Source organism: Calypte anna, chromosome 21 (genome assembly GCF_003957555.1).
Source record: "Calypte anna isolate BGI_N300 chromosome 21, bCalAnn1_v1.p, whole genome shotgun sequence".
NCBI lineage: Eukaryota > Metazoa > Chordata > Aves > Apodiformes > Trochilidae > Calypte > Calypte anna.
Window position 1 is genome coordinate 5,617,075 of NC_044266.1, and position 15,829 is coordinate 5,632,903.

The following is a 15,829-nucleotide window of genomic DNA, read 5'->3' on the forward strand; positions in this document are numbered from 1 at the left end:
GGGAAACCTGTCACCCACCCACATGCCCTTTGAGTCATGGGCAAAAGAGCTCCTGGATCCTGGGCTGGAGGAAAAAGATGTTATCAAAAGTTGCTGAAATACCCAATGGTTCTAAAAAAAAAACCAAAACAACCCCAGCTCCAGGTGGTTACAAATTCTCAACTGTTTGGAAGCAAAATGGAGAAGGGAAGGAGGTGGCACCCATCCTTCCACCCTGGGAAGGCTCTGGGAGGCAAAGCCCAGCTTGGTTTGGGTGCAAATAGATGAAGTTTTGATGTTTGAAAGATCTAAACATTCCTCACAAACAATTCCTTTACTTCCAGGAGCAGTGGATCAGTGAGAGGATGAGCTGGAGCAGGTTGTGCTCGGAGTGACCCCAGAGGAGGTGGAGATGGTTCTGCTCAAGAGGGATTTTTGGTGTTTTCCCTCTCCCTCCCCTGGAGACACAAACAGACTCTTACTGCTGCTCAACTTTCCAACCTTCCTGTTGCTTTTATTAAATATAAAACGGGGAACATTCTCTCGAAGGCAGGGTGTCCTTCAGTGCAATCTGCTTTGACATAAGGCATTTTTATCTTCTTTTGGAGGGAGGGGAAGGGGGCAGTCATTTCCAAACGGGTTTCTGCCTTCTGGAAGAGTCAAAGTTCAGTCCTGTATCCAATTTTTTGTTTGTTTTTTCTTTTAATGCCCTACCATGTCAAAATCCTCTTCCCTTCTTCTCTGTTGTCAACGTTTTAAACATCAGTGTCCAAGTAAACCAGTCCCTGAGAAAAGAACCATGGAAAGATGATGATGGTTACAGGATGGAGGTGAAGTGAGCATGGACTTAAATAAAGGGGAGGGAAAAAACCCAAACTCACCTTTAAATCCTTCTTCAGGCATACACACTGGGGATGGGAAGAAAAAGACACAATGTTAGATGTCATTTCTAAAAGGATCTTTGGTCAAGCAGCTGTGTGCCAATGGATTTCCCATTGATGGTAACAGGAAACCTTCCATCTACCTTTACAACCCTTCAACATCTCCACCTTTACAACCCTTCCATGTCTCCATCTTCTACAAGCCTTCAACATCTCCATCTTCAACCTTTACAGCCCTTCAGTGTCTCCCTCTTCTTTACAACCCTTCAACATCTCTATTTTCAACCATCACAACCCAAACCCAACACAGCCCTTGGCCACCAAGGCTTCTCCCCCACCCAGAGGGCTGAGTTGTTTTCCTTGACCCCCCTAAACCCTCCTGGGGTCCCTCTCTCACCTTGCATGACATCATCCATTGCTGCATAATCTGCAATTGGTTCATCAGCCTGGAAAACAAAGTGGAGCAGGGGATGAATGATCAAGAAACCTCATTTGGAAGTTCCCAGTCTGGGCACTCCCACTCTGGAGGGGAGAGGGGAACAGGTCTCCTGCCAGAAAACCATCTGGGAATAAGGGGGGAAGGCTCACTCCCTAATTTAGCCATATTTTGGGCTGGTATTCACACAGCTCAGCAGCAGAGGGTAGTTCATTAATGGTTTTTTGGTTTGGTTTTTTTTTTAAATAGGGTTTTCCTCCTTCAAAAAGGACCTGCAGGAGGAACCTGCTCAATTCCCAAGCAGCCCTGGGTGGGTGCAGTGAGCACAGGACATTTCCCCCTTGCCCAGCAACACATTTCTCCTCATTTGTATAAAACCTGAGCTCAGCTCCCTGTTTCCCCCCTCCCCCCCCCTGTGGTACCTTCAGTAAGATGACAGACTCAGGGATGACCCCCAGGCTGCCCAGCGTGGCGGTGTCATCACTCAGGATCTTCCCATCAATTGACAAGTTCTGGTCGAAGGGAGCAACTGAAAATGCATGCATGATCTGGGCCAACACAATGAGACACACTGATTTGGTGAGGAGGGAACAACAACAACAAAAACCCCACCAAAACACCTCCCCAGCCACCCAAACCACCCCTATTAAGCAGAGCAAACTCACTTTGATGCCATGTGTGATTTTACACCCCTTCCCTTCACCCCCTCCCAGCCAGGGGTTCCTAAATTGGTGTTTTCTTCCTTGGGACAATCTATTCCTTGGAATTAAAAACCATCTTACCTGGATTTTCAGCTCTTTCAGTGTCTGGTTGGCAGAAACAAGCAGTGCTTTCTCCCCTCTGACTTTCCTGTGCCGGGTGCTCCTCCTGATGCCTTGTTTTTGGTAAGTGATGTAGCTCTGGTGGGAGAGCTTCTGGCGCTTTGCCCCACCATTGGCCTAGAAACAAGAGGTTAAAAAATGAGAAGCTCAAGTCTGGGATTGGTGGAACAACTTCCCTGGAAGCCCAGATGGGGTTTGGGTGGGTTGGGCATGCAGGGAAAGTGGGAAAAGCCAACAAAAAGCCCCTTGGAAAGTTGACTGCTGCATGCAAGCATTGAGAGGGCTGAAGGACATGCCCTGAAAGCTTGGTTCCTGCTTCTAACTCCTACCAGCCATGCTCAGGAGCCACCATCAGTGTTGAGATCTCCAAACCCCAAGTGGTTGTGTGGTATGACCATGAAAATGACAACTGAAGACACCTTTGTGTCTTAAATGGAGGAGGGAGGGCTGTCCTCTCCTGCTGACTCAAGAGGATGATGAAGAAACCCAGGAGCCTGGTGGTATTTTTGGTCTCTACCTGGTTAAAATCTGGATCTTGCTCCCCCTCTGGCTTGTTTTCCTCCCTTTCCTCTTCAGCTTCTGAGCTGCTCATGTTCAGCTCCGGAGCAGCGTCCTTCATTACCTGAAGTCATAAAAATCATTCTCCATAACTAACCCCACAGCACCAGACTCTCACATCATGGCAAACAGCTTGCAGAGACCTCCCAGATGCCACCCTGAGCCAAGGAACCTGGGAATAACCCTGGAATTCTGCTCCACAAAATCTCCTTTGGCGTTCCCCAGCTGCATCCAACCACAGGAGGATTGGGCTCAGGAGAACAAGCTTCTCCATCCGACTGCAGGTGCTTCCTGCAGCTCAGGACTTTCCCTTCTCTCTAGGCAAAGGGAAAGTCTCTGAGGACCTGGACTGATTTCCTTCCCATTAGTTGGCTGCTCCTCTGGTTCACCTCCCTGTATTACGAAAGTCCTGCCACGAGGAAAGGAAGATTTATCCTTAAAGGAGACACTTAGCCAGCCCTGCAGCCAGCAGAGCCACTCAGCACTGTTATTTATGGCTCTGAAGGCTGTAAGGAAAATGAAATCTAAATAATTTACACAAACATATAAATAAAAAAGGATGTTGGTTTTTTAAAGTCATTGCAGGATCTGCTGGCCATGAGTTGATGGTGAAGCTGGGGCTGGAGCTCAGGGTGCTGCTCTCCAGCCTGGGTGCCCCAGAGCTCCTTTCTCCAGCTCCCAAAGCACCAAGCACCAACCCCAGCATCCCCAGAACCCACTGGGGTCTAGGAGTGCTGCCCCACACCCACAGCTCCTCTCCTCCCATGGAGAGGACACCACAGGGGGAGGAGGGGATGGGAAACAGTCCCCAGCTTTGCAAATCCTGGCTCCCCCTCTGCTCTGCTCCTGTGAGACCCCACCTGGAGTTCTGTGTCCAGTTCTGGAGTCCTCAGTATAAGAGGAGACAGAGCTCCTGGAATGCTGAGCAGCTCCCTGGGAAGCCAGGCTGAGGGATTGGGGTTGTTCAGCCTGGAGAAGAGGAGGCTCCCAGGTGAGCTCAGAGCAACCTTCCAATATCTGAAGGGGCTTCAGGAAAGCTGGGGGAGGGCTTTTTATAGGGGTGTGTAGGGAGAGGACAAGGGGCAGTGGTTTAAAACTTGAAGAGGAGAGGATTTGGGTTAGACATTAGGAAAAAATTCCTTGCTGTGAGGGTGGCAAAATCCTGGCCCAGATTGCCCAGAGGAGCTGTGGCTGCCCCATCCAACCTGGCCTTTAACACTGGCAGGGATGGGGCAACTGGGCTGGTGGGAGGGATCCCTGCCCATGGAAGGGGGCTGGAACTGGATCATCTTTAAGGTCCCTTCCAACCCTGACCATTCCATGACTCTGTGACTCTATTCTATGGCTGTAGGTGCTGCATTCCTGCTCCCCCAGGCTGCCCTGGGGAGGGCTCAAGCTCTCGCCCCCTCTCTCCCACTCCAGCTGCTCAGCAAAGAAGAGCTGCCTGTTGTTTGGGTTTTGTTTGTTTTTTCTTTTTTTTTCAGCCCCACGTGAGAGCACAGTCCTAAGGAAAAAAAGAAATAATTCACCACCAACCACCCTGCCAAGACACAGCCTGAGGATTCAGCCTCCAGCCAGGCTGCAAACCCGCTGCTGATGGCTCCAGACAGCCAACCCTGGCTCCAGCTCCTCCCCCCAGGACTGGCAAGGGGAGGCAAAACAAAACCCATGCTGCAAAAGTCTGTGGAATATCTTCCTTCAGTTCCTCCTTCAAGCACAAAAAAAAGCCCTTAGGAGGAGGATCCCAGTCACCAACTTATATAAAAACCTGTAAAGCCAATTCTCCACCTGACACAGATCCCTTAAGACACCAGTAAATAATTCACAGCTTCCTAGGGGATCCTGAAAAGCCTCTCTAAGTTGACTGCTACTTCATCAGCACGGAGGGCAAAGAGCTTATTTCCATCAAGGAATAAATGTCACTTGAGCAACAGAGAAAGGAAATGACAAATATTGGAGCAGGAGGCAAATAGGTAGAGCCTGCTATCAGGATTATGAAGACAGAAACAATTTCCACCACATTGCTGAAAATACAAGAGCAGGGAACATCCTGGTGACACAAAGTTTGGCAAAAGGCAGCTGAATTTTTAGAGAGCAGCTGCAGCCCAAGCCTCCCCTTCCCCTTTGCCATTTCTGCAGTGGCTCCAAGAGTGCAGAGCTGGTGCTGCCTGCCCCCCAGCACCCACCACCCCCACCCTGCAGGCTCCAGCCCCTGGGTCGTTGTTTGAGCACTGGAAGGAAGTTTCTGTGAAACAGAAGAGAGCCAGGGTGAGGGAGGAGGGAGCCCTACCTTTTTATTATCCACTACTTTATGGACGTAGATGGTTGCCTGGGTATATTCCCTCAAGTCCCGTTGCTGTTGGCATAAGAGCCCTTCTCTGCACTCTGGACAGAGTTCTGGGGAGGAAAAATGTATTTTCATCACTTCAGCTCCTTGCAGACACCTACCCAAAGCCTTTCCCCTTCCTAACCCAGAGCTGCTCACACCCCCAGGGCAGCTGCCAAGCATGGGATCCCCTCAGATCTGACCCTTTCTGAAGTTGCCAGGGAATGAGGCACCAATTAGCCAAAGGCTGGAAGGCCAGAGAGCAGCAGAGGATGCACTCACGGGGCTCAGAGGTGAAACGTGTGCCCTTGGGGTCAGTCCCATCTGCTCGTGTTCGGGTGATTTTGATGACGTGATCCACGACAAAGAGTTTTTGAATCCTTTCCCACTCGTTGGGCCATATCAGAGCTATACTGTGCAAAGGAACAAGAACGTGCTTTATGACATGGGAAGAGCCAAACCCTGAGCTCCTCAAGCAGTCTCCTCATTTCTTTTGAGTCTGGCCCTGAAAGAAAAGCTGCAAAACCAACCCTTGGCTCCAGCCAGACGGGAGGGCTGGCACGCCCCAGAGAGCAGGGGGAAGAGCAGCGTGTTATTAGTGATGCTGCTCTGCTCCAGTCATGCCAGAGGGAGGGTGGAGGAGAAGACCAGAAGATCTGCTACTTTTAGTTCTGCATGGGTGCAGAAGCAACTCTACAGAGCATGAACTCTGATGTCCAGAGCTCCGGGGGCAAGTCTGAAGGAAAGCAAACAGTAAGGAAGCCGGATGTTTCTATGCCCTGGTCAAATTCAGGGGAGTTTATTGTTATGAACTAGCCAAGCTGCAGTAAGGTTTTTTTGGGTTTCTTTTATCCTTTTTTTTCTTCCCTGATTCAGCATTCCTTGATAATTTAGGTCTTGCCTTCCACAGAGGCTAAAGTGGGCTTGAGAAAGCATTTGGGTGGCATTTTGTTCTAGGGGAAGCGTTTGCTCCTGGCGTTGCTGCAGCTTAATGAGCCACTGGGAATGTTCCCCTCAGGCTTGTGAGAGAGGAAGAGAGCCACGTGAAGAGAAGAAACTCACAGTTTGGAGTCTTCTTTGGTCATGGAAGCATAGGTGAACATGAGGCCCCCATGGGGACAGAGCAGAGCACTGTTTCCTACCGAGGACACGGGGCTGCATCGTGTCGGCCTCCTGTGAGGGCAAAGGGAGAGGGGTTTGCAAAGCTGGGGCAGGTTGGTTCACAAAAGCCACAAGAAGAAATCCCAGGTGAATATTTCCAGGAGGGAATAGAAAACTACAAGCCAGGTGGAAATCCTGTGTGTTCCTGCATGAACTCTTCTATCCAGCAGAGATTTCCATCTCCCATCACCAGCAGCCCCTGGAAACAGGACTGAGCGGGGACCTCTGCCTGGGATACAGCTCCAGACAGATGAAAAAAACTAATCAGGTTCCTATCTAATCCAACCATCTGGTTAAGACACAGTAAACAAGGAAATCCAGTTTCTTACAACTTATTACAACTGATCTGAGCCCTTCAAAAATCAGCTTCCTTGTTTCCACAAAGGCAAACCTAGAGATAACGTCACAACCAGGATCAGGACCTGCAGCCTCCCCCCAAAACAGGAATAAAACCCAGCAGAACCCTCAGCCAAAGTTACCTGACAAATTTCCTCCATTCTTCTACAAAGAACTGCGAAACAATATACAGCTCATCTGTCTCCTGGAGGTGAAAAGAGAGAAAAAAGAAAAAAAAAAAAAAAAAGGCTTTTCTGTTTTTAATTAATCCAACAATAAAGAAGCAATGACTGCTCAGCTTTTTCACCAGCCCTCGTTCTTTTCAAGTCCTCACTGTTCTTACCATGACAACTCCAGCCAAGCGTGCTGGGAAAGGCAAGGAAAATAATTTGGGATCAAGTACTAAGCAGTTAGGTTACTAATCTGGTGTTTATTACAAAGTTAATTTAGCTGCAGATCCAATTAGCCTGAATGCCCTGCAGGGAATGGCCACTGCCCCTGGAGCAACCAGGACTCCTCAGCACCCTGGCTCAGAGTCTGCAGCTGCAGATGGGTCCCTGCACCCCAGGGCTGTGGGGTGAGACCCCCCCCAAACCCACTTCATTGCTTCACCCTATAAATCCACAAGTTTCTCTTTCTGGCAGCAATCCCCTGGCTGTGCACCCTCACGAGGCAGTGGGTTTGGGATCAACCTTTGTTTTCCTGCTCCAAATGATTCACCATGAGATGATCCTGGACAAAAAAACCACTGAGATACTGAGAGCAAGGTGACAAACCCATTGCTCACCCACCCTCACCACCCACCCCAACGTGGGTTTCAGGGCTCACTCCATCCTTCTGCAGGGAAATTCATCACACCAGAGGAATACATACATACATATTCTCCCTTTATCTCCTCTGGGTTAAACCACTCCAGTTATTTTCTGCCCTGGACCTCAACTGTTCTGGATCAGGAACAGCTGGATCACAAAGCTTGAGAGAAACATCCTCACCTCTGGTTTATTTTGAATTGGGATTACAGAATTATCATAGAATAATGAATAATTTGGGTTGGAAGGGGCTTTTTAAAGGTCACCAAGTCCAACCCCCCTGCATTAAGCAGGGACACCCTCAGCTCAGGTTTGCTCAGATGGTTTGGGTTGATAGGGACCTCAAAAATCACCTAATTCCAAACTCCCTGCATGGTCATTCAAAGGGAGCTGAGGACAAAGCCCCCCTGCCTGGAGACACCTTCCTATTTCAAGCTGCCCCTCAGCAATGGGCTCCAGCTTCCCACCACCCACCCCAGCTACAAAAGCAAACCCAACCAGATACCACCTTAAATACCCCCAGTAGGACCCAGCAGCTCACCAGCTCAGCACAGAAGCATTTCCCATTTAAACCCCTTTTTGGGTTCCCTACTTGTGAGAGATGAATCCCTGTTGACCTCAATATTTCTTCCCAGCTGGAGAAGGCAGCAGGGAGCATCAGGCTGTGCTCACACGTGGGAGCCACCGAGGCAGACACCTGCCAAAGCAGCTTGGCAGGATCCAAGAGTCAATCATTAATCAGCTCTGCCAGCCCAGGCAGGGAGCCAACAGCTTGGGCCATTTCTTTTGAGCTGCCTCAAAGGCCCAAGAAAGTCCTGGAGGATGCATCCTTGTGCCAGGGGGAAGCTGCTGTGAGAGGTCTTGCAAGCCCCTCACTCCTGTTTCACAGAATCATCATGGCATCCCATTGGGTTGGGTTGCAGGGACCTTAAAGCCCCCCAGTGCCACCTCTGCCATGGTCAGGGACACCTCCCACCAGCCCAGGGTGCTCCAAGCCCCATCCAACCTTCAGCACTGCCAGGGATGGGGCAGCCACAGCTTCTCTGGGAAACCTGGGCCAGGGGCTCAGCACCCTCACCCCAAACAATTTCTTCCCCATCTCCAACCTCAATCTCCCCTCTCCCAGTTTAAAGGATTTTACCTTCATCTTGTCACTACATTCCCTTAATATCTTAGAATCAGAATAATTTGGGTTGGAAGGAACCTCTAAAGCTCACCCAGTCCAACCCCTGCAGTATCAGGGACACCCTCACCCAGATCAGGGTGCTCAGAGCCTCCTCAAGCCTCAACCTTGAACATCTCCAGGGATGAGGCCTCAACCCCCTCCCTGGGCAACCTGTGCCATTGTTCCACTGCCCTCCTGGTACAGAACTTTTTCCTAACATCCAAACTAAATCTACCTTCCAATATCTGCAGGGTTTCAGCATTTAGGGAAGCTCCCCCTGAGCTCAGGGGATTCAGGATGATGCCAGAGCACACCTGAGCTGTGTCTGACCAGAAGCAGGCACTTGTGCTGCAGGGGCAGGGGGTGGAAAGCCATCCCCACTGGCACAGCCATGCTGGTTGGGTCCTTCTAGGGGTGGCTGTCAGGGCAGCAGCAATATTGTCACTCTTATCAAGGTGACTGTGGGCCAGTGGCAGCTCTGCTGACACTCGAGCTGCTCTTGCCTGCATGGAGCAGGGCTCTGTGCCAGCCCAGCTGATCAGGGGAAATCACACCTCAGCACAACACATGTGTCAGCTCCACTGGCAGGGGCTGGCTGGGACTCCAGTCAGTGAACACCAAGCAGTTTCTATCACAGGAGAGATAAAATTTCATAGGGAGAGGAACAAAAACTCATTCAAACTTCCTCCAGCCTTCTGTGGTGTCACCCCTGGGCACTCTTCTCCCCTACCTGAGGCCAGCTGCCCAGACAGGGTCTGCATTTATCATGAAACAGGTTCTGGAGAGAGGTCTTCTGTTCACTGGCCATCATCTTATGCAGAGCTTCATTTTCTTCTCCTTCACGCTCCAAAATCTGCAGGAAACAGTTAATGACCCCAAACCTTCAGTTCCCAGCTGCTATTCACAGATCCACCCAATTTTTTTTTGGTTGGAAAAGACCTTTAAGATCATCAAGTGCAACCATTAAAGGTGACACTGTTCTCTTTGGCTACACAAAAAGCAAAGCAAAGAAATATGACAATGTATTTACAGTCAACAGGCAAAGGGGAAAGTGGTTTGGTGTGGCAGTACCTTGCACTGGGAGCAGCACTCCTTGTTGTTGGGGAATTCAGGGGCCTTTGGAAAATATTGCTTGAGTTTCTCCCAGGCTTCCTTTGAAACCACCCTGCGCTCGTTTTCGGATATGCAGAGGTCACCTGCAGGGAGAGAGGCAATGGGAAGGTTCTGCTCCTGAGGAGCCTTGAGATGTTTTGCAGCCCTGACCAGATGCAAGAGATAAGAAGGTGTAAATGTGGAGGGAAGATATTCCAGCACTCATCAGCCAACACTGTGTCAGCAAATAAAAGGTTGAAGTCACCTTCAACTTCTTTATCGTTTCCTTGTTCAGACAGGAAAAAAAATAAAGTCTGACTTTGATTCCTAGAAATGTCCTTCAGATTTCCAAGCTTACACACCCAAGCAGCTGATGAAGCAAGAAGAGAAGCTCAGAAAAGCAAGGAGAAGCCAAATAGGCCACAGGGCTACTGGATTCTCATCTTGGCTACCAGCAACTCTATTGTCAGGGTGACCCCATTCACCAAGCTGCAGCCCCACCCTGTGCCCCAAGCCCCAGGTGCTTTCCCCAGAAATAACATTATGGCTGAAACATCCCTGCTGGCTTCATGGGCCCTGTCCAAGCACCTTCAAATCTGGGACAGATCCTGCACACCAGATCAGCCCCAGGCTGGCATCTTCACACCTTCCCTGTGTATTTTGAACTGGGGAGCCCCAAACTGGACCCAGTATTCCAGGTGTGGTCTCCCCAGAGCAGAGCAGAGGGGGAGCAGAACCTCCCTGGCCCTGCTGGACACACTTTTCCTGATGCCCCCAGGACACCCCTGGAGAATTCCCTGTCCACCAGGACTCCAAGGGCTTTCTCCATGGAGCTGCTTTCCAGCAGGACATCCCCAAACCTGTCCTGATGCCTGGGGTTGTTCCTCCCCAGCAGGACTCTACACTTGTCTTTATTGAACTTGAACATGGATCTGAGAGCCAGGTTTGGATGCAGCATGGGAATATTTGGCCCTCAATGTGGAAGAAAAACAGTGTGGGAAGTAGCAGTGTCCAGCACAGGGCAGGACAATCTATTGCCTGGATTTCTGCAGTCTGAAGAGCTCCAGGAAGAAGACAAGGAGAAAAGGTTCCTTCTTCCCCACCCTCCGGTAGCTCTTAAACATTACAAGCTCCACGGACCCATGGGTTTGCCTGGCTCCAGCCAAGCCTGGATTCCTGCCAGCCTCCAAGGGGAAAAAATAGCAGCAACTTCCCTCCTGCATCTCCCCTGTCAAACACAGGTGGGGCTGGACCACTTGGATGCAGCATTTGGCCACTTGTTCTTCATCAAACCCAACCTAGTGGCCCAGCTAGGAGGCAGGAGACAGCTGCTCCCTGGAGCCAGGCAGGATGGGGGGGAAAAAAAGAGCTTGTTTAAATAACACTTTGACACTCTGTTATTAATGAGAACAGATTAATAGGGTGGTGAAGGAAAGAGGTGGAAAAATCAGCTCTGGGTGTGCAGGGAACAAGTGCTTTGCCATCTGGAAGAAGATGATCCCAAACCACTGCCGATGCTGCTTCCCCCTCCCACCACCCAGAGCCCCGTTTTGGGCACAGACAGGAAAGAAATCTTAACTTGGTATCTGGAAAAAATTATTCCTTGGGGTCGGGCAGCTACTGGAGAGCAAGAAATTGCTGTAAAGATGCAAAGGGAGCTGTAAAAGGAAGGCCTGGCTGGCAGTGCTGGAGGCTAGCCAGACCTCACAGGGAATGCTGGCTTTTCCAGAGCCTACCAGGAAGGCTGGAACCTCCTCCACAGCAAAATGAAGGCTGTAGGACCAAGACTCCAGATTTGCTGACACACTCCAGAGGGAAATTTTCAAGGTGCCAAGGTTGTTTTCCCCTGAGCAATCGGGAGGTTAGCTGAAGATGACAAGATCTGACCTGCCAGCAGCTCTTGTATTTAATGTTATTTATTCTGATCTGACCCAAAGTCATAGATCAACAAGCAATTTAGCAGCATAATATTTTCAAAGCCCTATTGGCCTATTTTTATTGTGTCTGTCTACATCAAGTGCTTCATCACCACCCTGAATGCTTTTATTTAACAGCAGCTGCCTGGAGGCAATGGGAAACAGGGAGTTAAAGGCTCTGAAAACCAGCAAAGGCCATGACAAAGTGCTTCACCACTCTGCTTTCATCTGAGCTTCTGTCAAACCATTACTCTGCATCCCTGATTAGCCCTGACGACAGCAGGAGGAGTGTTGGGAATTTATGGAATGCTTCCTTCTTCCTAGGAACCCCAGATGGGAAGCTGATGCCTCCAAAGAACTTACTGTAAAAGTTTGTGTCTGGGAGCAACACCCAAGCTCCAAAAAAAAAAAAAAAAGAAAAAGAAAAAGAGATTTTAACAACAAGGTAGCCAAGGATGTGGCTAATGAACTGTCACTTCAGCTAAACAGCCAGCACTGGGTCAAAACCTTCTGTAAAGGGACACCAAAGCACAGCAGGTGGGGAAATTGATCCCCTTCATGGTCCTGTGTTTCTACAGCTGTTGGGTAAGTGCTCCTGCTTTCCTGGGAACTAAGAGAATAAATTCCTGCTCTCAGCTCCCACCTTGACTGCTTCACACTACTTGTTTTTCTCCTCATACTTTTGGAACTTCCAAGCTGCTGCAGAGCTTTGGAGCTGCCCTGGCTCCATTGCTTCATTAGTGAGAGGTGGAGATCATAAAATCAGAATAATCTGGGTTGGAAGGGACCTCTAAAGCTCATCCAGTCCAACCCCAGGGACACCCTCACCCAGATCAGGGTGCTCAGAGCCTCCTCAAGCCTCAACCTTGAACATCTTCAGGGATGAGGCCCCAACCCCCTCTCTGGGTAACCTGTGCCATTGTTCCACTGCCCTCATGGTACAGATTTTTTTCCATAACATCCAGTCTAAATCTACTCTTCCCTTATTTAAATCACTGCTCCTCATCCTATCACTCCAGACCCTTGCAAACAGTCCCTCTCCAACCTTCCTGAAGTCCCTTTCAGATACTCTGAGGTTAAAGATCCTGGAAGATGCCTGGCACCATTTGCAATGTGCTTGCAAAGGAAAGCTGAAGGTTTGTTAAGAAACACCAGGAAAAGGAGAATTAAGCACATTTCTTCAATAAATCCTCATGTTGGTCTTGGAGGGAGCAAAGGCTACAAGGTTAATGTCCTGAGCAGTGGGCAACAACAGATATATTCAGCTCCCTCCCCCAGAGAGACTTACCATGTGGGCAAACTATGTCTTCATTAAAATTTAACTCCTCTTCCTCCTCTCTCTTCTCCTCATTCGATTCATCTAATGAAATAAAACAACAAAATAAGATTGCATGGAGTTCTCCAACAAAGGGAAAAAAATGGGGGGAAAAGAAGCAGAGTTGCTTTTCAAATTGCAGCAAACCCCTTATTAACCCAAGAGAGATTTTGGAAGGAAATTTGTTATTCTCTCATGTCCTGGCCTCTGGGCAGGCAGGATTACAGCCTCCAGGCCACGTAGGAGTGCTTAGGAGTGCTTTGAAGTGTGTGAAGCACAAGCTGGTCCTTTGTGAGATTACAAAGGAGGCATTTGTTCCAGCTAAACCACCACAGGGGGTTTCCCTGCTCCCAGAGATCTCGAGTTCAACTTAAACACAAGCCTAGGTAGGAGCCCAGGGAGCAGAAACCTTCCTGGCAAAATATTAGTGTGCTCTCTGCCTTGAGGAATCTGATCTAAACCAGATGGGAGCTGCTGTTGTCTGACAAGCCCCACATTGAGGGATAAATGACAGCCAGGAGCCCTGGCTCCCCAAGCAGAGCACTGGTCACCAAACTGGAGCATCAGAACCACAAGAATGCCTTACTAACAACCTGCCCAACCAGCAAAGTGGCTTGGGAGCAATTAAAAACCCAAGGTGATCCCCTGAGAAGTGGTAACTCAGGGGAAGAGCATCCTTGAACATCTTAAAGAATGCTCCAGCTCACAGATACCATCAGGGCTGGGGGGCTGGAGGAGCTTCCAGCCCCAGATCAATGCCCTCAGCCCAACAGCTTCTTGCCTTCTGTTCCAAAACAAAAAAAAGCTCCAAAAATGATCCTGTTCCTAGAGGTTTAAAGAGAAGAAGGCAAAATAAAACCAAACCCATTGTTCTCAGAGTGATGATATGGGCAGAGAACTCAATTCCTGATTTATTTTTCTTTTCTAGGCTGTGTTTTCCCAGCACCACTTCCCCTGCTGTGCTGTTTCATCCACAGACCTTTGCAATCAACATCTTCATCCCTTTCCCAAGGTAATTTTCATGTTTCTTCCTCCCCTGTGCTCCCTCATTCAGATAAAAGCAGATGAAGAGCTCATGTGTCTGGGGTGGTAATTTCACACAGCTTTGTAAAACTACTTATTACCTCATCTTCTTCTCCTCTAGCTGTGCACCTCACCCAGCAGAGTTCTGAAGCCCATCAAATCCAAAAAAGGTCCTTAAATGAAGGAGCTTTTTCAAATTTGATTTATTATCTTTCCCTCCCGACTCATCCAAGGGAAGCAAAACAGACAGAGGAACACCTGATGTGTTGTCAGGAGGTATCAGGCAGAGCTGGGGGGTTTCTCCAGCAGCAGAATCACCTTTGCTTTGTGCATTCCCATTCATTTTCCCATTGCTGTGCTCAGTGTCTTCATCCTGTTCATTTAACTGCTCCAGAGCCAACTGACGCCAGCTCCTCAGGGATGCTTTCCCAACCCAGAACCCATCATTCCTGCAAGGGAGAGCAGAGGGTTTGCATCAGGATCCACAGATCCTTTTCTCCTGAGGAGCCCAAACTGTCAAATCTTTAAGAAAAAGATATGAAATAAAAGAAAAGAAAAAAAAAAAGAGCAGGGGGAAGAGCAGGGAAAAAAAGAAAAAAGAGAGGGGAAAAGGAAAACAGAGGGGAAAAGGAAAACAGAGGGGAAAAGGAAAACAGAGGGGAAAAGGAAAACAGAGGGGAAAAGGAAAACAGAGGGGAAAAGGAAAACAGAGGGGAAAAGGAAAACAGAGGGGAAAAGGAAAACAGAGGGGAAAAGGAAAAAAGGGAAGGGGAAAAGGAAAAAAGGGAAGGGGAAAAGGAAAAAAGGGAAGGGGAAAAGGAAAAAAGGGGAAAAGGGAAAAAGGGAAGGGGAAAAGGGAAAAGGGAAGGGGAAAGGGAAAAAGGGAAGGGGAAAAGGGAAAAAGGAAAGGGGAAAAGGGAAAAAGGGAAGGGGAAAAGGAAAAAAGGAGGGGAAGAGGGAAAAAGAGAAAGGGAAGAGGGAAACAGAGAAGGGGAAGAGGGAAACAGAGAAGGGGAAGAGGGAAACAGAGAAAGGGAAGAGGGAAACAGAGAAAGGGAAGAGGGAAACAGAGAAAGGGAAGAGGGAAACAGAGAAAGGGAAGAGGGAAACAGAGAAGGGGAAAAGGAAAAAAGAGAAGGGGAAAAGGCAAAAAGAGAAGGGGAAAAGGCAAAAAGAGAAGGGGAAAAGGCAAAAAGAGAAGGGGAAAAGGCAAAAAGAGAAGGGGAAAAGGCAAAAAGAGAAGGGGAAAAGGCAAAAAGGAGGGAAAAAGGCAAAAAGGAGGGAAAAAGGCAAAAAGAACTTCTTTGGAAGCCTCAGGCCTCACATACCCCTTGACTGTGACCTTCAGCAGGTTGGTAACGGTTTTGTAGTCCTCGTTTAACTGGTTTTTCAGGCGCAGGATTCGACACCTTTCCACCACACAGTCCTTGCAAAGTGCTTTGACTGGGGGTGGGGAAGGGGGGAAAAAAAGAAACACAATTTATTGCAGACCTGGCTGAGGTTCTGGCTGCTCTGAAGGTGTGCTCAGCCAGGTATGGCTGCCTCATGGCTGGAGATTTCAGGTGGAAATGAGGAGATCCCTGGGGTTACTGACACATCAGTAAGATCTGAAGCTTAAATTAAGATCTGAAGCTTAAATAAGTGTAAAAGACTTGAGGTGAGGTGTGATCTGCTCTGCTGGCTCCTGGTAGCAACAGTTTGCAATGAGAGCCAGGCCAGGCCAAACACTGCCATGGGTGACAAAAGGCATATGCAAGGAGAAAAAAAACCCCAAACCTTTATCATGCCACTTTGCAAGCTCAACCCAGGAAAAAAAACCAAACCAACAAACCCTCCCACAAAGCTACACTGGACCAAGAGGAGCAGAAGCCCTACAGCTGGGGGTAGATTTTCATCTGGGGAAGTCAGAGACTTCCACACATCCGATTCATCTCTCCCAGCCCTCCTCAATGAATAAACCTGCAGGCCATCTTCCAGTTGACTAATAAACATTGGCCTGGTTTGCTTTTTT

At 48.9% G+C, this 15,829-nt stretch overlaps 1 protein-coding gene across 7 annotated transcripts in view; it reads right to left on the minus strand.

The window, feature by feature from the left end:
- Positions 1–467: 467 nt before the first annotated feature.
- The window catches only part of USP48 (ubiquitin specific peptidase 48), a 34,115-nt gene continuing 18,753 nt past the window's right edge, over positions 468–15,829 (minus strand). For 3 of the 7 annotated variants that reach the window (XM_030463487.1, XM_030463486.1, XM_030463491.1), the window contains 15 exons: positions 15,147–15,261; positions 14,077–14,267; positions 12,769–12,840; positions 9,544–9,668; positions 9,203–9,325; positions 6,642–6,703; positions 6,064–6,174; positions 5,284–5,414; positions 4,966–5,072; positions 2,635–2,739; positions 2,079–2,234; positions 1,719–1,844; positions 1,258–1,306; positions 861–887; positions 468–764 (listed from right to left, as the gene is read on the minus strand). In XM_030463487.1, coding sequence (XP_030319347.1) covers positions 742–764; positions 861–887; positions 1,258–1,306; positions 1,719–1,844; positions 2,079–2,234; positions 2,635–2,739; positions 4,966–5,072; positions 5,284–5,414; positions 6,064–6,174; positions 6,642–6,703; positions 9,203–9,325; positions 9,544–9,668; positions 12,769–12,840; positions 14,077–14,267; positions 15,147–15,261 — 1,523 coding nt within the window. In that variant the 3' untranslated portion in view covers positions 468–741. Of the gene's footprint in view, positions 765–860; positions 888–1,257; positions 1,307–1,718; positions 1,845–2,078; positions 2,235–2,634; positions 2,740–4,965; positions 5,073–5,283; positions 5,415–6,063; positions 6,175–6,641; positions 6,704–9,202; positions 9,326–9,543; positions 9,669–12,768; positions 12,841–14,076; positions 14,268–15,146; positions 15,262–15,829 lie in introns of those variants that run through there. The other 4 variants (XM_030463489.1, XM_030463488.1, XM_030463490.1 and 1 more) reach the window with 4 other exon arrangements.